General features: G+C 41.9%; 1 protein-coding gene across 1 annotated transcript in view; it reads left to right on the top strand.

The window, feature by feature from the left end:
- The first annotated feature begins 6292 nt into the window (after nucleotides 1–6292).
- The window catches only part of LOC124616440, a 229386-nt gene continuing 210238 nt past the window's right edge, over nucleotides 6293–25440 (top strand). Inside the window, exons 1-2 of the mRNA XM_047144748.1 lie at nucleotides 6293–6418; nucleotides 10523–10658. Coding sequence (XP_047000704.1) covers nucleotides 6359–6418; nucleotides 10523–10658 — 196 coding nt within the window. The 5' untranslated portion in view covers nucleotides 6293–6358. The remainder of the gene's footprint in view (nucleotides 6419–10522; nucleotides 10659–25440) is intronic.

Below are 25440 nucleotides of genomic sequence, written 5' to 3'. Positions count from 1 at the left end.
GTGACCAGTTATACTTGTAATGTATTATCGCGCGCTATCGGCAGTTTTAGGGAATGCAAAAGAGTTTGGGGCGTGGCACAGCACACGCCTATCTCTGCCACACAGTCGGTCTGTGATACCTGTTGCTCTAGCTCCCACTGCCGCTCTGCTTTCTCCAGCTCAGTCGTCTCAACGGTCATTGTATCCTACCTGCTGTTATTTGTTAAGACAAAGTAAATGGTGGGCAGCTTTGTAGACGTAACTGCTGTTGACAAATATCTGACTCGAATAAATCAGTTCCTGTAATACTTACATAAGTAAGTATTGTCTTCGTAGAGCGAAAAATTATAGCAAGCCCATGCCGTTGCTTGCGAGAGTACTAGCATTAATAGCGGTCTCGTGATCTGGGTTAGAGATATCATCCGATACAATTTGTAAACCACAACTGAAGAAGTCCAGTTATCACTCGAAATGTATGATAAATAAAAATTGTAATTTTGGATATCAAAAATGCCACTTGTTTACTTGTATGTGATTTTGTGTTAAAAGCATGAACGAAATTGTTACAGCTGACACCTCAGTTTTGCAGCGACGCCCTTTATTTACACGACAATATGAGTTATTTTTTCCTTTAAACCTGTACGCACCTCATAATTATTTGAAATATGACATCGTATGTTTGTGATGCTATCAGTTTTAATAAAATCCTACTTTTAGGTTTTCTCCGTCAACTGAAATAATAAATTAAGTATTATATTTGTCCCGGAAATGTTAGCTAACTGTTTGTGACTTTAGGTATCCTTTGCTCGGTTACAGACAGGATCAGTGCAGTAAAATAGCTAACTAGGACGAGTTCGACGGTTGCATGTGCCGTTCTCTGCGTCTCCAAGGATCTCAGTTTCTTCATTCCATCACCTCACCAGTTTCCAGCTTTCCGTCTCATTGCTCTCTGGGTGCAGGCTTTTTTATTATATTCTGAGGGTACTTTTCCGTCCATCCCTTGTAGCACAGTAAGATTTCAGGAATCAAGGGTGATGCCTCCTTTTGATTCGGACGCCTGAATAGGAAGGACGTCTGTGCGCTCACTTCACTGAGCACATTTACTTTGACGGTGAGAGCAGTATAGAGCAATGAGTAACACAACAGTCAGAGGTGCTCCACGGTCTCAAACACAGCAGCAGAGAAGATTTTAGTGTACGGGTACTGCGACCCACTGCTAGGATTCAATGAGAGGTCATCGGCACAGACGTACTCTTACAGCGAAAGGTGGGAAAATGTATTGCACCCACGAACATGATCGTTTTAGTAGTCCAGGTGACATGGTAAGCGGAGGCGTAATGTTGCGTGTGTGTGCTGACCAGTCACCAGTCAACGTTTTTACTGCTCTGTACTTCTTCCCCATGAGCGCACACTCTGCCCTGATTTCATTTTCATGGATGAAAAAGTGCGACCGCATCTAACAGAGCAGGTGAGTAACTCTTGGAAATTTCACTGCAAATATCAAACCTTTCACTGAGGGCCTAAGATACTGTTACAATGTTAGTAGGCCGAACTGGCCTCGTCGATGAAATGTTGCCATCTCTACGAACGTTTCACTTATTCTCAGGTAGTATAGTCCTTTTCATAATTTCTCGCGTTTTCGTCATTCATTTCGCTTATTCTTCTTTTGCACTAGTCTTCGTTAGTATGAGGCTCGTCATACTTTTATTAGTTAATGCAGATGATTTAATATTACTCATTCACAAATCCGTTTCCAGATAAGATACCGAAGAGTAAAACTGTGTTCACACATTTTCATGTGAATACGCAACAAATAAAATGTTAAATATAACATAATTAAAACATTAAATGTGTCTGCATAGCTTATTGGCAATACGGATGGAACAGATTCAGGAATGTGTATGTGAGTATATTCGCTAGTACCAGGCCTCTGACTCATTCTTACTCCACTATCTTCTCTACCTCATCACAGTGACTGCAAGGCTAAAATCTCAATTAGTCAGTTTCGTGTGAGTCCGGTGGCACTGTCACACACATCTTAGATAAATCTCTCTCTCATCCTCAGACCTTACTATAAATGCAATTATTTGTCAGTAACAAGTTTGAAGACTCCAACATAATCATAACAGACTACATTGCAGATGTCGGAGAAAAAGTATTTACCTAGCTAATTTACAAAGAAACGTTTCCACCAATACCAAAAATTCAAGCACGAAATCGTACGAATTTCATTGTACTTAGTTCAGGAGTAACAGCGAATCCTTCGTCAACTAGAAGCAATATTACCAACACTGAACTAAATCTTGTGTCAGAAACGGTGCTAGGAATGACTTCTTGCTCCCGAATTTATAAATTTTGCAATTTTGAGGAACCAATCAATAAACAGAATCCATTTCTCAACAACTACAGTGTCAGGGTCATAATAATTGTTTTAGTCTACAGAACAGAAGAATAAAACAATGCTAAACAGCGTCTAAACATTACAGTTCAGGAAAGTTCACGTTTATTTTACGTTCAACCTATTAGTTCTTTGAGAATAGTTTCGAAGTTGTCGATTTCAGCTACAATATCTTACTCCGTTTAATTCACCAAACATTTGAATAGCTTTTGCCCAATATTGATTGGAAACAACACAGGGCAAATTTTACTACGGAGAATCTATCGTTTATCTAAGTTCGGTTCGTCGTGTAAGAAGGGATACAAATCAGTCATTTACTTCTAGAAGCAAACATGCAATTTTGTCCTTAGTTTTTCTGGGTCAGAAACTGGAATCTTCACGTTGTGTCTGTGTTGTACTCTGCACAGCTATGGCAGAGGGTAAAGATGGCACCAACATCTTTCCTGCGTCTGAGATACGTAGATGTGTAAAGCATGTACCCGCTAAAGCGTCTGAAGTGGAACGCTGTCTTGATCTATCAAGTGAAACTACAGAAATAAAAACACACCTAATGTTATGAGAGCGCAGATATCCTTCTAAGCGGTATCCATTTCGAAGAACGCCTATCTTTTAATGATTGGCACGACAACTCACGTATCATATCCCTGACAACTCTCCCCTATTTCGTCATATTACAAAACGAGCTGCCCTTCTTTGAACTTTCCTCACGTTATCCGTTCATACCCGGTGAGGATCCTGTGTGTGCTGCAGTAATACAGGAAAGAACGTAAAAGCGTAGTATATGCAGTCTCCTTAATAATTCTGTTGCATACTCTAAAATAAATAGTCTTTGGTTTGCCTCTCGCATGACATTTCCTGTGTGATTTCAGTTCGTGCGTAATTGTAATATCAAGGTATTTAGTTCAGTCTCTCTCTTTTTATTTTTTTCAGATTGGTATGATGTTTCATGCGACACCACGAATTCCTCTCCTGTATCGGTCTTTTCGTCTCAGAGTTGCAGCGTACGTCTCAGTTATTTGCTGGATGTATTCCAATCTCTCTCTTCATCTACGGTTTTTATCCTCTATAGTTCTGTCTTTTATCATGGAAGCAGTACCCTCATGTCTCAACAGATGTCCTATCACGCTGGCGCTTCTTCTTACCGGTTTTGTCCATATATTCCTGTTATCACCGATTCCGAGGCGAAATTTCCCACTCCTTACCTTTTCAGTCCGCCTAATTCTTCTGTTGCACTACATGTCAAATACTTCGATTCACTTACGTTCAGATATTCCCTCAATCCATGTTTCACTACCACACAATGCTGTTCTCCAAATGTACGTTCTCAAAAATTTCTTCCATAAATTGAAGCGGACTTCTCTTGGCTAGGAATGCCCCTTTTCTCCAGTGCTAGTCTGCTTTTGTGTGTTCCTTGCTCCGTCCATCCTGGGTTGTTTTATTTCCAAGGTGCCAAAATTCCTTAATTTCGGTTATTTCGAGATTCCTGATTTTGATATTAACTTTGTAATTTTTGCTATTGCTCATTCTTTTTGTCTTTCTTCGATTTAATCTCAGTCCATACTTTGTACTCATTGGACTCTTATTCCATTCAACAGATCCTGTAATTCTCTTTCACTTTCACTGAGAACAGTAAATCATGAGCGAATCTTATAATTAATATCCTTTCAACCTGGATTTCAATCTCACACTTGAACTATTCTTTTATTTCAGTCATTGTGTCATCGATGTTTAGATTGAATACTAGGAGAGAAAGACTACCTCCCTCTCTTACACCATTTTTTAGGCCGAGCACTTCGTTCATGGACTTACACTCTCATCATTCCCTGTTGGCGCTTGTACATATTGTATATTACTCATCTGCCCCTACGTCTCACCCTTATTTGTCTCAGAATTTCAAACATTTTGCACATTTCGACATTCAGGAACGCTTTTTCCCTGTCGACAAATTCTATGAACGTGGATGATGTTTTTTCAGTCTTGCTTCCAATATCAACTGCGTCGTCAGAACTGTCTCTCTAGTGCCTTCACCTTTCTTAAAGCCGAACTGATCGTCATCTAACAATTCCGAAATTTCTTTTCCCATTCTTAAATCTACAACCATTAAATCTGTGTTATTTAACATATAACCGACATTTTATGAAATTTATTAATATTCCTGAGAAGCACTTCACACTATTTCTTTTTTGGGGCCACCGTGCAGATATCTTGTCGAAATTATTCTGCAATTCGTTCACATAGACCAGACAAACTAATAGGGCGACTGAGATTGTCTGTTAATTTCTTTAAATAATTATGAACAGCAGAAGGCCTATAACGTTACTTTTGGGAACCTCAGATACGATTTCTGTGACCTCTCATGGTACTACTCACTGTGACAGATATAACAGGAAGTCACGAATGCAGTCGGACAACTGAGAGGATGTCAGACTGATTAGAAGCCACCTGTGATGAAAATTGTCAGTTGCCCTTTGGAAACCTGAAAACATAGTATCATCTTGAGATTCTCTGTCGTTAGCACTCGTTATTTGTTGAAAACAAAGAGCCAGTTGAGTTTCACAAGACCGACATTTTCTGAATCGGTGCTGGTTATGAGTCAACAGAGTCATTTCGTGCATTGGGAAGGAAAATAAAAATAAACAAATACGTAAATCCAGAAAAGTGCGAGTGAGACTCACGCACCGAGGGTTCCGTACAAACTATATTATTTATACAGACTTTCATTCATACCAGGAATTGAGAATCTGGAATTTTCTGGCTTTTTATCGATATCGATGCACGCAAGATATCCGCCTACACATTCCTGAGAAATGGGGATCTTAACAGGACAGGCAGGCATTCGGATAGCAAATGAAAAAAAAATGATATGATTTAATTAAATATGACCAATTTTGGACTTTTTTCCTTTGCATTTACAGTGAGCCCTTGCTTCCTTCCAAATACTCTATAGGTTTTGATGAGCTAGTTTGTTAGCAGGAAAATTTGTGACATAAATAGCCATACCTTTTGATTCCATTGACTTTGAAGCTTAAGTTAATTACACCGCCAAGGACTACAGACCTTAGAATATGATACACATTCAAATTGATGTGTCTACCTGTTCCTGATAATAAGAGGTCTTAAAAGATGGATGAATAGACAGACAGGTAATAAACATCACAAAAGAATTTTTTTAGTGTTTTATAATTCCGGTTTAATAATTATCGGATTTTTTTCTTTAGTTGTAATGTGAAATTTTGCTTCTTGTCAAATTTCATATTTCTAGGTCAACATGATGTACCCTGTAGGTTTTAATGAGTTAGTTAGCGAGTAACGAAATATGTGACATAAGTCGCCTTATCTATTTGACCTTGTTAACCTAGAAGCTTAAATTTTTTTCACCGTCAGGGACCTTACAGCCTAAAATGTGATATAAATTTCGCCTTGATATTTCTAAGTATTTCTTTCTTGGGAAAAGAGGTTTTAACAGTACGACAGACAGGCGCCCAGACAGACAGACGCAACAAAGTGATGCTATAATGGTTCCTCTTCTACTGACTGAGGTGTGGAACACTATAAACCGGAACAATATAGACTGAGAATTTGCCTAGAAAAAACGAAATTTACTTTGAAACTCACAAAATTTAATAACAAAGTTTTGGAAGGTCCTGTACACACCTATAGAAACGACTGGTTTATGTTGATTCCTGTACCTAGATGTGTCTTCGGCAGTTGGATGAGGCAGTGGGGAGCGTTTGAGGAGACTAGGTCGTGGCTTGTAATCAATGTGGAACACCGGCCGTGGTGGTGGAGGTGGTAACCGGCCGTGGCCCGCTGTGAATCAGTGGGGCTGAGGTGTCGGGTTTGCGCCCCCCGCTCTCTCCTCCGGCAGCCACAGCGCGATACGCCGCCACTCCAGGCCACGCCAGGCCAGCATATAAGCCGCGTCACCCGTCACTGCGGCACAGTCGACAACAGGTAGCTCACACCACCGACACCAGCAGCATGAACCGCTACGTAGCTCTGCTCCTCTGCGCCTCCGTGGTGCTCGTCGCGGCCGCCGAGGTAAGGATCAGTTCTCGTCGTAAGGGCCACGACGCTTTTCTAGTGCACTGTCTTCAGTTGAACACAGTCTTCCATAAGCGCCCACAATTCTTCATACACAGTTGTCCACAGAGCTTTCAGGCAGCAAACTTACTTCAGGCGCACCACAAAGGAACTGCTGTAGGACCTTTCTTTTCAAATAAGTCTAGAAGCAGTCTGGTGGGTAATGTCAGAAGCCCCATGCTGCCATTCTCGTACAATGATGTACTGTATGGGGTCCCAAATATTTCAGATATCTCATTTTACACTTTCTTAGACTGCCGTAGTTTCAATACGGAATATATGACTTCAAGTTTGTAATCATTCCTAACTTCAGCTGTCTTCTTCAAAACCTACCAGGTGGTTATAATTAAAGTGGAGCTACTCACAGTGGCCCAGTGTCGACTGTGAGTGTCATACAGCACCGACACTTGGTAAATATTCTACTGCTTTAAAGTGGAACCGACTTACGCTGGAAAAAGAATTAGTTCCAATTTTTGCCACCAGATGCAAATCTGGCACTGTGAATGCGAGAAGTATAGAAATTTTTCCATATGTAATGGATTAGGAACAGGACGTGGGAAGAATATGTTAAACAAGTGAGAAAGGAATACTGTTAACTTTATTATTAACCGTTGCTTACACAATTTGTTGAATGTGGGCGCCGGAAACGTCGGCGAGATGTTTTACAGGGCTAGAATTGCGCCTTGTGGCCAGATTGGGAAATAATTTTTTCCAGCTTACATAGGTTCCACATTAATGCACTACCATAATTACCAGGTCTTGCTACCATACAACAATTACAGGGCATCCTGATTCGTGAGTAGCTTCAGTTTAATTATAACCACCCAGCAGTTGAATATGTCGTACGACAACTTACTTTTATTCAGTCTGTGAAATTGGCATAGTCCTTTCCATCATGGTATCCAAAACTACTTCCATATTTAGATAAATTTCTATGTTGATTTGAATTTTACACCTTCATTAAAGACTTGTCCTGAAATTTTTCTTCCATTTTTGCTTCCATGTTTCATTCCGTGGTTCATTCACATTCACTGGTTGTTGTTGTTGTTGTTGTGGTCTTCAGTCCTGAGACGGGTTTGATGCAGCTCTCCATGCTACTCTATCCTGTGCAAGCTTCTTCATCTCCCAGTACCTACTGCAGCCTACATCCTTCTGAATCTGCTTAGTGTATTCACCTCTTTGTCTCCCTCTACGATTTTTACCCTCCACGCTGCCCTCCAGTACTAAATTGGTGATCCCTTGATGTCTCAGAACATGTCCTACCAACCGATCCCTTCTTCTTGTCAAGTTGTGCCACAATCTCCTCTTCTCCCCAATCCTACTCAATATCTCCTCATTAGTTATATGATCTACCCATCTAATCGTCAGCATTCTGCTGTAGCACGACATTTCGAAAGCTTCTATTCTCTACTTGTCCAAACTAGTTATCGTCCATGTTTCACTTCCATACATGGCTACACTCCATACAAATACTTTCAGAAACGACTTCCAGACACTTAAATCTGTACTCGTAGTTAAAAAATCTCTCTTCTTCAGAAACGCTTTCCTTGCCATTGCCAGTCCACATTTTATATCCTCTCTACTTCGACCATCGTCATTATTTTGCTCCACAAATAGCAAAACTCCTTTACTACTTTAAGTGTCTCATTTCCTAATCAAATTCCCTCAGCATCACCCGACTTAATTCGACTACATTCCATTATCCCCGTTTTGCTTTTGTTGATGTTCATCTTATATCCTCCTTTTAAGACACTATCCACTCCGTTCAACTGCTCTTCTCCAAGTCCTTTGCTGTCTCTGACAGAATTACAATGTCATCGGCGAACCTCTAAGTTTTTATTTCTTCTCCATGGATTTTAATACCTACTCCGAATTTTTCTTTTGTTTCCTTCACTACCTGCTCAATATACAGATTGAATAACATCGGGGAGAGGCTACAACCCTGTCTCACTCCCGTCCCAACCACTGCTTCCCTTTCATGTCCCTCGACTCTTATAACTGCGATCTGGTTTCTGTACAAATTGTAAATAGCCTTTCGCTCCCTGTATTTTACCCCTGCCACCTTCAGAATTTGAAAGAGAGTATTCCAGGCAACATTGTCAAAAGCTTTCTCTAAGTCTACAAATGCTAGAACCGTAGGTTTGCCTTTCCTTAATCTAGCTTCTAAGATAAGTCGTACGGTCAGTATTGTCTCACGTGTTCCTATATTTCTACAGAAACCAAACTGATCTTCCCCGAGGTCGGCTTCTACCAGTTTTTCCATTCGTCTACAAAGAATTCACTTAAGTATTTTGCATCCGTGACTTATTAAACTGACTAACATTTTCAACTACAGCAAGCACGTTAGGTCGTAGTAGCGATAGATAAATCACAACTCAAGGCGACAATGACAAATATGTTTATCGTCTAGGAAAGTAAATTCACGTAGAAAAATCAACTTGTAATACAGACAGAGGTAATGGACTACCACACTAGCCACAGTTATTATCTATGACAATGCTATATATATATATTATACAGTTAATAAAAACTTTTAAACAAATAAAATGTATTTGTGATAAGACAATACGAAAAGGGAGTCTCTAATTCGTAATTAATTAGCTACATTTGTAAAATATAGGTCTGCAGCTGGGCATCCATGATGCCTTTTTGCGTACTATAGTTAAAAATCTCTTTTATGTTAAAATTTTCCACAAATAGTGAAGTTTAGCAAAGAATTGTAGTACAATGTCAGAAACTGGTTAAAAAACCTGACAGACCATTTAGAATGCACAATCATTGGGTATAAAGTAAAATATTGTGTAAAGCTCAGAAGGACACAGAAACCAAATACGACAGTGAGCTATCATTCTGAACGAAACGATTGAGAACGAACACACAAAAGTAATAAGGACCTTAGCGAAACTTGCCTCTTCTCTGAAACCACATCATATGCAACAGATTCCACTTAGTTTTATTTATTATAGATCCTCTTTTTGTAGAAAATGTTAATTTTGCAAATATATCAAATTACAATCAGAGTAGAGTTATACAGTATCATTCAGAATTCAAATTCTGTCATACGCTTTAGTGTTTTTAATTAAATGGATGACATATTTGAGAAACAGACTAAACACATTACTCTTTAACGTAAAAAAACTGTAAAAAATTAACATATTCATGGATAGAAAAACTATGTAATACCTCACTCAACGAGGAAACGCTAGGTGTGTGTAACATTTCTAGTGATGTCCGTAAAGTCTGGATGTGTTAAGTCCAAATGCAGCGCCCTCGAGAAACGTAAGCAACAAATATTAAGGGAGTATTTCGTCTTATGAATCCACCAAAAGAATTCTGAACAAAAAGCGATAAATCTAAAACCTACATACTTCTACATCGCTGACTTTCTAAGAACAATGTAAATAGAACTAAACCTGCGAACCAGCAGCTGTTGAAGGAGCAAAGCCTCCAAAATACGTCGAAAATAATAATATAAGCGGAACTTAAAATTTAGTAACTGTTTGCGGTGGGTCTATATTTCTATTTCAAACAGAGTCACAGTAAGTGCCTGCACAGCATGTGTATATGTAAAGCAACAGAGTTCTAGTTTGAAATATAAGTGACAGTATCAACGATCAATTTCCGCTGTCGTTTTTCGAGTTTCCTCTTCTTCTTCTCGTGCTGTACCTGAGTTAGGTGACTAAGTTTTGGAACGTAGTCGTTAACGACAATTTCATCTTTTGTACATATAAAATTAATCGCGTAATTTAATTACACACTAAGCAAACATGTATTGCTAATTTTGCTAATTTGCTAATTTTGGTATACATGCCTTCAACAAATCATTAAGGAAGACTTCAGAAATGTACTGAGTGAGGTGGAGCATTGGTAAGGTGCTAAGAAAGTTTTCGTGAAGATGGTGGCTCCAGTTCCCCAACAGGCTCCCGAGTTACAGTTTAAAGCGATAGCCAGGATGGTACCTTTGGAAGTGGACGGGCGATACCGCCACTTTTATTCGGCAATACGAATTAGTGTGCATGCAATGAGACCTCTGGTTACAGCGAGTGGTGTGCTGTGTTGCAGGAGAAGTACCCGGCCACGTTCGACAGCCTGGACCTGAAGGAGCTGCTGTCGGATGAAACTCGAGTCCAGGATGCGATGCGCTGCCTGCTGGAAGAAGGAGACGCAGCGTGCAGACCCGCCGGGAAGGCGCTCAAGGGTGAGCCCCATCGTAGTCTACACTCCGCTACCCAGTAGGATGGTATAACCCACACGACACCGAGCGAGGTGGCGCAGCGGTTAGCATACTGTACTCGCATTCGGGAGGACGACGGTTCAATCCAGCATCCGGCCATCCAGATTTAGGTTTTCCGTGATTTTCCTAAATAGTCCAGGCAAATGCCGGGATGATTCCTTTGAAAGGGCACGGCCGACTTCGTTCCCAATCCTTCCCTAATCCGATGAGACCGATGACCTCGCTGTTTGGTCTCTTCCCCCAAACAATCCAATCCAATCCAATCCCACACCACAAGCTCACACTCAAAATTAGACCTGTACCATGAATACAGTGAGTCTGTATTCAGTAATCGGGTAGCTGCAGATGGCAGTAAAGGGGTCCCAATGGGGCAATGACGATTGGAATATGATTGTTCCCCGAATTTAAATAAGTTTGCTTAGAAATAAAAATATGGATTGGGATAAAGATATAAGTCAGCCTGAAATTCCAGTCAACTGTGGGTGATACTGCAAGAACTATGTAGTGCACAGTGAACAACCTCCGAGACCATACTCTGGTCCATACAGGGAATTAATTCTTCTATCAGAATATATAGAGCTTATTGGTCCCCAGGGTAAAATTAAGGAAATCCTGCTTTACTGCAGTACCAGTCAACTTTTCCGAGGCATGTACATTTGATTAGCTGTGCAGCGTATCTCCTTACCCTGTAACGCAACGCCAGGCCACCTATATATCTTCTTCCTTAGTGAATAATATAATACTATTTGTTTTACGTGGTTAGCAAGAAGAGAAAGAGGAATTATCTTGATAGTGGGGTGGCGATAAAAACCGGCACTGTCAATGACCGTTGGTCCGTCACTAACAGAGTGATGTGTCGCTGTGGAAAGAAATAAACGTATATCAACACTAGTGTTTGCATTTGTGATGTTCGGTTATTCATTGCATTTAATATTTGATCAGTGAAAGCATATATAGCATTTTCTGTTGAAAAGCCTTTCTGAAAACCAAACTGACATTTTGTTAGTACTTCATTTTTACAAATATGTGTAGTGCTACACTTCCATACATTTCTTTTTCAAGAATTTTGGATAAAGATGTCAGAAGTGTGATTGGGCGATAGTTGTTAGTATCAGATCTATCCCCTTTTTATGCGATGGTTTAACAATAACATATTTCACTCTGTCTGGAAAAAATTCCCTGTTTCAGTGAGCTACTACATATGTGGCTGAGAATCCTACTTATTTGTTGAGAACAGCTTTTTAATACTCTGTTGGAAATGCCATCAATTCCATATGAACTTATACTTCTGAGTGAATTTATTATTTTCATAATTTCAGTGGGAGAGGTGGGTTGAATTTCAATTTTAACAAATTGCGTAGGTACTGCTTCTTCCCTATACTGCTTTGCATTTTCTAATGAATATCAGGGACCTATCTTCTCTACAACACTTAGAAAATGATTATTAAAATGTTTTCTACTTCTGACTTCTTGTTAACAAACTTTTCATTGTGTTTGATAGAAATACAATCTTCCTGTGCTCTCGGTTGCCCTGTTCCCCTTTTCACAATATTCCAAATTGTTTTAATGATATTATGAGATGTGCTAATCTCAGATATAATGCACATAGTTCCGAACTTTTTAATACCTTTTCCTAATAAGTGCAGTAGTTTTCATTATTTTTCATTGTTTTGTGATCATTACTCCTCCTACCTATAAGATATATTTCCCTTTTCTGTTTACAAGATATTTTTATCCCTTTAGTAAGCCATGGCTTATTTACCTGGATTCTTACTATTTTATTTCACTATTTTCTTAGGAAACTGTTTCAAACATACTCTCAAAGGTATGACAAAATAGATTAAATTTTAAATTAGCATCATGTTCCCTGTACACCTCAGCAGTTTTTGTAACTTTTCATTGTTTGAGATCATTACTCCTCCTAGCTATAAGATACATTTCCCTTTTCTGTTTACAAGATATTTTTATCCCTTTATTAAGCCATGGCTTTTTTACATGGTTTCTTACAAGTATATTTCACTGTTTTCTTAGGAAACTGTTTTCAAATATACTCTCAAAGGTATCATGATATAGGTTAAATTTTAATTTAGCATCATGTTCCCTCACACCTCATCCCAGTCTGTTGCAGGATTTCCCTAAAATTTTGAAGTGTTAAATCGTTAATGGAGCACACTATTTTGGAGGACTGTTTTGCATTACTGTATGGAGCTATATCATATACTGTAACTAGCTGTGCATCATGATCAAATGGCTCTGAGCACTATGGGACTCAACTGTGGAGGTCATTAGTCCCCTAGAACTTGGAACTAGGTAAACCTAACTAACCTAAGGACATCACAAACATCCATGCCCGAGGCAGGATTCGAACCTGCGACCGTAGCGGTTTTGCGGTTCCAGACTGCAGCGCCTTTAACTGCACGGCCACTTCAGCCGGCGCATCATGATCAGACAGACCATTCTTAACAGGAACATTTTTTATTTAATTACATTTATCTCGGTCTATGAGAAAGTTATCTATCAGTGTGCTGCTTTCCTTTACCACTTGAGTAGGAAAATAAATAACTGATGTCAAATTAAAAGAACCAAGCAATACTTCAAGGTCGAGCCTTCGATCCGACTCCTTCACAAAATCTACGTTGAAATCCCCACAAACAATAATTTGCTTTCCTTTGTCTGACTGGTAGCACAACAAATAATCCAAGTTTTTCAAAAATAGTTGATTATTTCCTAGTGGGGAAATGGCTACAATTGTAAAAGTGTCTTTGTTTAGTTTAAGCTCACATGTACAATCTTCTGTGTGTTTCTCTACACAAAATTTATTAGTTCCCAAATTTTTCCTTTTTAACATATATGGCATCTCCTCCTCTCTCCATAGTGTCTCTACTTACATGTGCGGAAAGCTTATATCCACCTACATTTACCATTTCCATACCTGTGATGATAAGATGTTCAGGCAGGCATAGTAAATCTATTCCACCCTCCGTTTCTAAATCTTCTATGCAAACAAGAAGCTTATCTACTTTGTTTTTAAATCCCCTGACATTCTGATGCAATATATTAATATTATTTTTCCTCTGCTTTTATGTGAATCTTGTGACATACTGACATTATTTTTCACTGTACTGTTATGAGAATCTTGTGATATTTTCACATCTCTAGTACCTGCCTGTCTGAACTTTTCATGAAGATTGATTTCAATCAATGTAGGATGATTCGATACTGATCTTAGCCTAAAAAAGTACTCCCACGAATTCCAGTGCCCCCACTTAAAGATTTTGCTATCATCCCAGCCAGTTTACCCTTCCCTTTCCTATTGAGACGCAGCCCATGTCTTGTGAAGTCCCACCTACCAATACCATCAGGAACCAAACCTATGCTTGACAAAGTAGCCACCTGAGGAAACTGATCTAGCTTCATATTGACCTTCATGACAGAGCTGTTCAATTGGGGCCAGTCATACTGTATGATTGCACGAACCAAGACAACATTTGTATGGTTCGTTGCAGATGCTATTTTCACTACGTCACACTTAATATTGTAGCCCTGATCCCTGTCAATACTGTTTCCCGCTCCACCCACTACCACAACATGATCCTCCTTTGTAAAATCTTTGCACAATGATGCTACATCCTCTATCACTTGGCTACGACATGGACTGCGATTGAAAATACTTGTGACTTTGTACCTGTCACCTAATTTTTCCTGCAAAATCTGGTCCACACCTCTTCCATGGCTACTACCTAACATAAGAACTTTCCTCCTACTTTCTACATTTTTTGCAACAGTTGGTTTCCTAGTGAAAGTCTCTTGAGTGCTGAATACACTTTCATCTACTTAAGACTCTTCCTTAGCTGATTGAGGTAGCAAGGCAAATCTGTTGTTTGTGCCAATGATGAAACTGTCTGATATTGTTATCTTTCTGTGGCCCCTGTTCCTTGCTATCACTTACCACCTTCCTGTTCCGCTATTTTCCTATCCCTTGAACATAATCTGCAATAACATGGAAGGTACCCATTTACTTCTCCGATTCCCATGGCACTGTATTCACCCGAGTGCAACCATCTGCCACAACAGATGCACAGAACCCCATAACTGAATTTCCTATGTCAGCTCAAACACTTCTTGCTCATGGTTGTTTACAATACTTTTAACAAAATTTGTCTAGGCAATAACAATAATATTCTATTAACTACAGATCACAAAAGCCACTAATACACGTGTATACTATTAATATACACTTCTGGAAATTGAAATAAGAGCACCGTGAACTCATTGTCCCAGGAAGGGGAAACTTTATTGACACATTCCTGGGGTCAGATACATCACATGATCACACTGACAGAACCACAGGTACATAGACACAGGCAACAGAGCATGCACAATGTCGGCACTAGTACAGTGTATATCCACCTTTCGCAGCAATGCAGGCTGCTATTCTCCCATGGGGACGATCGTAGAGATGCTGGATGTAGTCCTGTGGAACGGCTTGCCATGCCATTTTCACCTGGCGCCTCAGTTGAACCAGCGTTCGTGCTGGACGTGCAGACCGCGTGAGACGACGCTTCATCCAGTCCCAAACATGCTCAATGGGGGACAGATCCGGAGATCTTGCTGGCCAGGGTAGTTGACTTACACCTTCTAGAGCACGTTGGGTGGCACGGGATACATGCGGACGTGCATTGTCCTGTTGGAACAGCAAGTTCCCTTGCCGGTCTAGGAATGGTAGAACGATGGGTTCGATGGCGGTTTGGATGTACCGTGCACTATTCAGTGTCCCCTCGACGATCACCAGTGGTGTACGGCCAGTGTAGGAGATCGCTCCCCACACCATGATGCCGGGTGTTGGCCCTGTGTGCCTCGGTCGTATGCAGTCCTGATTGTGGCGCTCACCTGCACGGCGCCAAACACGCATACGACCATCATTGGCACCAAGGCAGACGCGACTCTCATCGCTGAAGACGACACGTCTCCATTCGTCCCTCCATTCACGCCTGTCGCGACACCACTGGAGGCGGGCTGCACGATGTTGGGGCGTGAGCGGAAGACGGCCTAACGGTGTGCGGGACCGTAGCCCAGCTTCATGGAGACGGTTGCGAATGGTCCTCGCCGATACCCCAGGAGCAACAGTGTCCCTAATTTGCTGGGAAGTGGCGGTGCGGTCCCCTACGGCACTGCGTAGGATCCTACGGTCTTAGCGTGCATCCGTGCGTCGCTGCGGTCCGGTCCCAGGTCGACGGGCACGTGCACCTTCCGCCGACCACTGGCGACAACATCGATGTACTGTGGAGACCTCACGCCCCACGTGTTGAGCAGTTCGGCGGTACGTCCACCCGGCCTCCCGCATGCCCACTATACGCCCTCGCTCAAAGTCCGTCAACTGCACATACGGTTCATGTCCACGCTGTCGCGGCATGCTACCGGTGTTAAAGACTGCGATGGAGCTCCGTATGCCACGGCAAACTGGCTGACACTGACGGCGGCGGTGCACAAATGCTGCGCAGCTAGCGCCATTCGACGGCCAACACCGCGGTTCCTGGTGTGTCCGCTGTGCCGTGCGTGTGATCATTGCTTGTACAGCCCTCTCGCAGTGTCCGGAGCAAGTATGGTGGGTCTGACACACCGGTGTCAATGTGTTCTTTTTTCCATTTCCAGGAGTGTAGTAACGTAATGAAGTTAAACTAAAGTTAAATATCAAAAAATGTATACCTGAAGAAATTAGGCATATGATCGTGAATGCAAGATACGTACTTCCCGCGTTCTTAGAGGAAATAAAAGGTGGAACTTAAAACCTTTAATTCCCCGAGTAGATACGGTACTACTAAATATATGTGTAATGGAAACAACCTAAATTCTTCGGTTAATACTTAATGTAGTACATCTTATAATTGTGCCCGTAATCATGTTGTTTTCAAACATTTATACGTCCTCGTAACAAAGTTAACCAGTAAAACATGGCCCACTATTTACTTCAACAATGTTCCATTAAGTTCTTGACTTGATGTTTCCCCATAAGAAGACGTAGCAGCTTGGTTGGTACCTAAGTTTTTCTTTAATGGCACAGTTTCTTTTGCAGTATACTCAATTAGCCAAATGGCTATGTTTTAAAACGCCTGGGATCTGTCATTCATCTTTTGTCGTTGGCTACAACCTTGATACTTCAGACCTGATCTCAAACGACACGTTTTGAATCTGGGAATGTGATTATGTGGCAGAATTGTTGAGACGATGCAGTAGTATTTCCAGAAAAATTAAGTAGTTGTGTTTTGACACCCGAGGACCCTAGCGACTAAGTCAGCAATATACGGACTGCTCACCCCAATCTACACATACTAAATAGGACTCCATCGCGAAGCACAATACAGTTCTACGATTGTAACCGTATTTTCCTTTGCAGAGGTGCTGCCAGAAATAGTGCGTACAGACTGCGCCAAGTGCACTGAGACACAGCACAAGAAGATCGGAGGTTTCTTCGGAGAGGTCTCGCGCCGCCACCCAGACCTCATGAAGAAGCTGCTGGACAAGTACGACCCATCTGGAGAATACAGGAAGAAGTACGCCAAGTCCTGGGCCGAGTACAGCATCCACCACTAATCCTCATCATCCCTTGTAACTCTTATATTCAATAAATCTATCACCTACCCTATAACGTAAAAGTTCATTTCGACCTACCCACAAACACGGAAATACATGGAGCTCCTGAACTCGTTTGTTCTGTGAACACAGGAACGATCTGCTTTCACATCAGTGATGAAGCAACATTTCATTTTAAAATCAGCGTCATTTGCAGTTATTGCTCTCAAGAACCAGAAGTCAATCGTTCAGCATGAAGGAGACTAGCCATAAGTGCTTTCTTTAATTTTTGATGACAAGGTTTACCATGTATTCATTTTGAGGACACACACAGTAACTGGAAAGATAGTCATGGAGTGCCACAGCCGTAGGTTTTTCAACAAATTCAAGAAGACACCAGTGATGTCGTATGCGAACAACAGGCAGCCTGAAACTTCCTGGCTGATTAAACCTGTGTGCCGGACCGGGACTCGAACTTGGGACCTTGGCCTTTTGCAGGCAAATGTTTTACCAACTGTGGTATCCAAGCACGACTCACGCCCGATCCTCACAGTAGGAGGCGAGGTACTGGCAGAAGTAAAGCTGTGAGGATGCGGCGTGAGTCGTGCTTGGGTAGCCCTGTTGGCTGGACCACGCATTTGACCGAGTTGACCACCATTTCCTGCACGCTGTCTTACAGAAGATGGGACTGTCCTCAATATCGGCAGGTGTGGTTCTCCCTCTCATCCACGGAGCCCCTTCCACAGTTCTCGTCAATGGCTACCGTTCACCACCGTTCACTATAGAGCGTTCAGTGCGACAAGGATGCCCTATCAGCCTTTCTCTTCGCTGTCGCCCTCGAGCCTGCACTTCATGGTCTACGACAGCGTTTGGAGGGCATTCGCCTCCGCGATGTACATTTTAAATGTTGTGCCTATGCGGACGATGTAGTATTCTTGGGGAGGTCCGCAGAAGATACATGTACGGCCATCGCGTGGCTTCATCAATACGTATAGGTGGCCGGGAGCCGTATCAATCTGCGAAAGTCGCGCTGCATGGGTGTGGACAGAGGACTACAAACGAGTACGCCAGTGCCCATTACCAGAGTCCCGGCGATGAAGTGTTTGGGAGTGACCTTCCATGGGAACGTGCAGCGTACAGCAGCATACACGTATTGCAGACTACTTAATGTTATACGCACGCAAGTTCGCCTCCATAACTTTCGAACACTTGACTTGATCATGCGTGTACATTTTGTCAACGTGTACCTCGCTCCGAAACTTAATCATTACACACACGTTCTCCCGACGGCTGCTACGGTCGCTGCCAAGTTCCAGGCGGCCTTCGGTCATTTCGTCAGTGAGGGTAGGGTGTTCAAGAACCGTTACGACACGCTAACGTTGCCCACACATGTAGGCGGCATTGGATTGATAAACGTGCACAACAGGGCGCGCGCTCTCTTCCTGCGGACGATGCATCGCCTACGTACTTCAGACGTGGCTACCCTCCCTCGTACACTAGTTCAGGAGGTGGTGCCTCAATCCATCCGTCCGCCGATTCCTGTTGGACATATCACGCCAGCACTGTGTCACATTCGCACCTGTCTGGTCGACATGAGCTATCTGTTGGATGTCTTGCCACCACGCGGGATCCTAACACCAAGGACTTCTACCGCTACTTTCAACGAACGCTGCATGCTAATTTCGTTGAACGCCGACATCCGACGCTTGGCTGGAGACGGGTGTGGAGTAACATACACTCCCCTTTCCTTCCCACCACGGTCAGGGCGCTGTGGTATGTGATAACGATGGAAAAATTCCCCACCCGACAACGTTTACACATGATCCATCTTGCCGAGGATCCTCTCTGCCCCAGATGCGCCGCTGTCGACACCAACATTCACCATTTCATTTGTGGTACGGCTGCCGACTGCTGGCTCCTCACACGGCCTATGTTGGCTTTGTCGTTACGGCGGACGCCTCAGTCCGTAGGGCCCGCCCACCGAGCTGATCCATCCCGACGTCATTTACTTCCCTGCTACTCGTCATAACGCCACGGTGTGGGTTAAGGATATATCACTGTCATACTTTTTTAATGAGAGCGTTGCCGGGGTGTTAGATTTCTGGAATTATTTAACGAGTAACTACACAATTTTACGGCGTAATGCGTCGTATGGTACGCTACCCGGTGTGAGAAGAGAATTATAGGGTGTTTCACCCTCGCTGAGTGAGGCATGGAAGGTACCCATTTACTTCTTCGATTCCCACGGCACTATATTCACCCGAATGCAACCATCTGCCACAACAGATGCACAGAACCCCACAACAGAATTTCCTATGTCAGCTCAAATACTTCTTGCTCATGGTTGTTTACAATACTTTTAACAAAATTTGTCTAGGCAATAACAATAATATTCTATTAACTACAGATCACAAAGCCACTAATACACGTGTATACTATTAATGTAGTAACGTAATGAAGTTAAACTAACGTTAAGTATCAAAACATGTATACCTGAAGAAATTAGGCCTATGATCGTGTATGCAAGATACGTACTTCCCGCGTTCTTAGAGGAAATAAAAGATAGAACTTAAAACCTTTAATTCCCCGAGTAGATACGGTACTACTAAATATATGTGTAATGGAAATAACCTAAATTCTTCGGTTAATACTTAATGTAGTACATCTTATAATTCTGCCCGTAATCATGTTGTTTTCAAACATTTATACGTCCTCGTAACAAAGTTAACCATTAAAACATGGCCCACTATTTACTTCAACAATGTTCCATTAAGTTCTTAACTTGATGTTTCCCCATAAGAAGACGTAGCAGCTTGGTTGGTACCTAAGATTTTCTTTAATGGCATAGTTTCTTCTGCAGTATACTCAATTAGCCAAATGGCTATGGTTTAAAACGCCTGGGATCTGTCATTCATCTTTTGTCGTTGGCTACAGCCTTGATACTTCAGACCTGATGTCAAACGACACGTTTTGATTCCGGGAATGTGATTATGTGGCAGAAAGCAGGACATCCCCCCGTCCGGCTGCTGTGGACAACCCCCGACGGAAAAAAAGAAAAATAGAACAACAACAAAAATTACAAATATCTTAATGAGAACAAAACGAGCAACAAATAGAATATAATAAAGTATTGTACCATTTCCTTTCTTCTTTTCTTTTTTTTAAAATAAAATGTTCAGAGGCATATTTAATTTTTGTTCGTGGGCGGAATCTGAAGATGTGGTGAACGGCCTTCCTAGTTAGCTTTAGGATGAAAGTGGCGGTGGCACTAGCTTTGTTTTTGTTTTTAGGATAGATAGGTTTTTGGGGCTTGTATGAGTGATAGGGGCCAAAGCCTGAAGTGGAAGAGGTGATTTTCTTTATTTCCTTTTATATAAGTTGATAGAGCACTTGAGCGCCAAAGGCAAAGTTCCCGAGTTAGAGTCTCACTCCGGCACACAGTTTTAATCTGCCAGTAAGTTTCATATCAGAGCACACTCCGCTGCAGAGTGAAAATCTCATTCAGTGTACCGATAGACTGCGGAGGTGGGAAACAAAAATCACAAGCCCCAACCAGGCTCGTAAACTCAAGCATTAAGAGGCCCTTGAGAAGCCAAGTTTAGCGTAGATACCTACAGTACAAACCACGCACTAGTAAATATTAAATTACGGACTTCCCAACTGCGCGCATACCAAAACAAATTAACGCAGTTAAGCCCAGAACATCCCAAGGAACCTCTATGCACTGACACAATTTCAACTGACTGTACAAAATATGAGTTACAAACAGACAGGAGGCTACAGCCAAATCAAGTGAACAAAAAATTTAATTATTGAAATGCTCAGGTCTAAACTACATCAAAACTGCCATAAAACTAGTTCACCAAGTATCCAATTATAAATCAGCCATATAGGCATTACATATCCCGTTCAGAGATAATATCCAGATAGGCAGCAGACAGAGTAAATGTCAGTACTGAGAGAGGGTAAAATAACAAACACCCACATTCATCACTGATTTTCAAGGTAACAATGTCAGCGAAGCAACTCTAATGCTGGGCCGGATAACTTGAATTACTGTTCTGCACAACACAATAAATCATGGATATGAATCAGAGTTCCTGGGGCAAACAGGAAACTACAATTAAAATAACTTCATGGTCAACACACCTGCAGATATAGGGGCCAGGAAACATGCTAAAATAAAACGCAGGAAACTCACTTTCAAATATTTTCAAGAGCCCTCTTCTGACAGCATGAATTCTCCATGCCTAGGATAATACTGCCGACGCCGGCCAAACCGACGACGACTTCGCAAGGCACTTGCTGGCTCGTAGTGCTCTGATCTCTTTCCAAAGACCCCTTTCCTCTCTCGTACAGTGCGCCACATCGTGCTCTAAGTGATGGCCGAAGATCAAAACAGAGGGAAAGGGTCGATATCCAGAGAGTCGCCACGGCTCAAAGCTGTTCTTGTCATTTTTCTTTACTTTCGCTTATGATAAAAATGTAAGCACTGATATTCTTTCACCCTGAATTTTAATCTCACTGTTGAACCTTCCTTGTACTGCTTCTCTCATGTATCCCAGCTTGGCGTGCTTCAAGGTTCGCCGTACTCTGTGGAAATCAATGAGGACCGTTAGGTAGTGCGGCTAGGTTTTCGGGCGCTGCTGTCGCCGCCGCGAGCGCTGCAGCAACGACAGCCAGACAGGGCAGTTGTGATTTCTCTGCGCGGCAATATTGATCAACATACACACCGTTGTCTTGGTTCTGAATTCGCTAGTCTTCGTTTTCGATTTCCGTTTGCTCGCTGGACTCGTTGTTATTCTGTCTCGAGTCTCCGTTCTCCGCCATTATTTGTTGTTGTCGACCTGTTACTTTCTTGAAGTTCGCTTCCGATGCTCCCGGCCAGTGGGCCTGCCTCCGCTGGGTCTCATGTCATTTCCGGTTTTGCCGCATTCCGGCTATATAACACGTACAGATTGAACAGTATTGGAGGAAGACTGCATCCCTGTCTAGTTCGGTCACTTCTTCCTCGCCCTTACATTCTTGTTGCTCCTTCTTCGTTGTTGTTTATATCGTGTATTACCCATCTACTACCACAAGCTTCGCATCGGACATACTTTCTAGGTTTGCAGGTCGTTTGAAAGTATCTTAATTTTTGTTAAACCTAAACTCCGTCATCAACTACAAAGAAAGAACTGCGTTTCTCGAGTCTTTACCTGATGTAAAGAAAATTTTACTCTCTAAATAGCCCTAACTTTTCCTTTCAGTTGTTTAGCATACAGCTCTTCTCAACATCTTAGGTGCTTGAGCTAATTGTATTCTCAAATGTATCCGTCTTTGATGTTTTTATCATTTTGTGAATGACACTCTTTCAAAAGGATGATTCTCATACATTCAAACACAGTAACTTAAATAATCCTTTGCTTGACATTTGCTCGAATAATATTAATAATTCTGTTGGAATCTCTATACCTCATGCTTTGTTTGGTTACAGGTCCTCCAAAGGTCTCTCAAACTATAATTTTAGATACCCTAAATCTTAGAAATAGACATTCATTTTCTTGTCCATCACTTCAGCAGATTTCCTACCTTTCGTAGTGATATTTAAGGCTTTAAATGCTAGCGACGTACATTATCCGTGTACTGTAGTCGTGCTAAAACGTACACTGAGATGGCGAAAGTAATGAGATACCTCGTAATATAGTTTCGGGGGCGAGGATTTGCTAGTTTAGAGCAGGAACTCAACCAGTCATTGGAAGTCCTCTGCAGAAATACTGAGCCATGCTGCCTCTATAGCCGTCCATAATTACGAAGGGGTTGCCAGAGATGGATTTTGTGCAACAACTGACCTGTAGATTATTTCCCATAAATGTTCGATAGGGTACATGTCGGGTGATCTGAGTGACTAAATCGTTCTCTCGAGCTGTCCAAACTATTTTTAAAATCAATCGTGATCAAATGTGGCCCAACGACATGGCGCATTGACATTCACAAAAGTCCATCGTTGTTTGGGAGCATTAAGCCTATGAATGGCTGCAAATAGTATCTAAGTGGATAAAAATAACAAGATGCAAACACATCTCAAGACTAATGAGGACAACGCGCAAAGGAAGCAAGATAATTTCTGTGTGGCTAAGATGTGAATTAGGGTCTGATGGGAGGGGTACTGTGGTAGTGCATGCAGTTGCCATGACCACTGTGTATGGATGGCGCAGTAGTCAGTTCACCCGCCTAGTAAGCAAGAGACTCGGTTCGAATCCTGGTCCGGCACAAATTTTCAACTATCCCAATTGATTTAAATCAATCCCCACTCACAGCCAACGTCTGAATTCTTTTATATCTCACATCCCACACCATTATTGAGCTACCACTAGCTGGCACAGTGCATTGTTGACAATTTGGGTCCATGGCTACGTGTGGTAGCCTACCACCAGCCTATCAGCTCTTACAACTGAAATCGGGACTCATCTGACCAGTCCGTGGTTTTTCTGTCGTTTGGGTTCCATCGCTATTGTCACGAGCCCAGTAGGGCGCTCCAGGCGATGTCGTGCTGTTACCAAAGGCGCTCTACCGTCATAGCTCATAAACGCCAAACTTCGCCACACTGTCCGAACAGGTACGTTCATCGTGCGTCCTCCATTGATGTTTGCGATTATTTCACGCAGTGTCTATTAGCTTTGACAAATCGACGCAAACGTCGTTGCTCTCGGCCGTTAAGGCCGTCAGCACTGTCTTGTTCGTAGTCGGAGATATTGTGCCCGAAATGTATTATCGCCACAGTCTTGACACTGTGGATCTCGGAATATTGAATTCCCTAACGATTTCCAGACTGGAATGTTCCACGCGTCTAGCTCCAACTATAGTTCCAATTCTTTTATCTTGGCGGCTCGCGCATGCCCGCCCAGACGCGGGAGATTGCTGCGTTGCCAGTTGCACACGACGTACGCGCCAATAGAAGCAGCGCCATAGTATAGCATAGTTCGCAAGCTTACGTTTAGGTGGGAGCGCGCAGTTCATTAAGTAAAGCCACCATGGCCGCATTAACCCTTTCGCTGCTACAAAGACGTGCTCCCTGCATTCCGCGCTGTGCGCGATTTTGTCACTGCACTGCTCGCCTGTGCAGACACATCGTGTTCCGACTGCTTTGACACTCTTATCATTCGATTCCACAAAAATTATTTGGCCCAAAAATTAGATTTTTACACATCTTCTTGACTGATACCTTACCCCCATAAATGACAATTTTGTTTCGATTTTCAACGCAGTTATTATGCAGCATTAAATATAGTAAACCATTGCACGAAATTTTGAAGAGTTTGCAGAGGTAAAAGCCCATCGAGTATACTTTCCGTATGGTCGATTTTAGTTGCCACAATGTTGAGAATGAAATGTGGACAAGATACCTAAATTTCATATAAAATTTACTGTGTAACAATATCTCATTTAAGTACCACATTGGTGTCGTATGTAATATTGAGAAATATTCCGTCTTTCGCCACTGTAACAAAAGTTTTATTTACACTGAGCACGTTTGGCTTTATTTTAAAGCACTTCAATCAATCAAAAGCAAGAAGACAAAATACATTAAACAAAACTGTGGACTTACAAAAACATTAGGACATGAATATACCGTCTATCAGCGAAGTGCTCTGAGCTATGTCAAATATAATTTTTGCGTGTGGCACACACAAACATCATTTATTTGCTAAAACACTGATCAGCCAACACAAATGTTGAATATCGTGTTACCACAGCACAAAACTACTAAAGGTGACTTGGCAATAGAGGAGACAAAATACTGTCCACTGAAGATGCTTCAAAAGAGAAAAACGCGTCTGGTCTAAATAAGTCGCTTATTACGGTTGCAGAAGAGGAATATATTTCAGTACCATTGGTAAAACTGCGACTGTGGAACAAGAACAAGAAAGAGAACATGAGTACCATTTTGTGTGTGCCATACCCTTCATTGATTGAAGTGCTTTAAAATAAAGCCAAACGCGTCCAGTGTAAATAAAACTTTTATTACAGTCGCGAAAGACGGAATATATCTCAATATTACATACGACACATATGTGTTACTTAAACTAAATGAGATATCGTTATACAGTAAATTTTATATGAAATTTAGGTATCTTGTCCACATTTCATTCTCAACATTGTGGCTACTAAAATCGACCATACGGAAAGTATACGC

Source organism: Schistocerca americana, chromosome 5 (assembly GCF_021461395.2).
Source record: "Schistocerca americana isolate TAMUIC-IGC-003095 chromosome 5, iqSchAmer2.1, whole genome shotgun sequence".
NCBI classification, from domain to species: domain Eukaryota; kingdom Metazoa; phylum Arthropoda; class Insecta; order Orthoptera; family Acrididae; genus Schistocerca; species Schistocerca americana.
The sequence above is the reverse complement of the archived record's forward strand: the minus strand, read 5'-3'. Positions and strand labels throughout refer to the sequence as shown.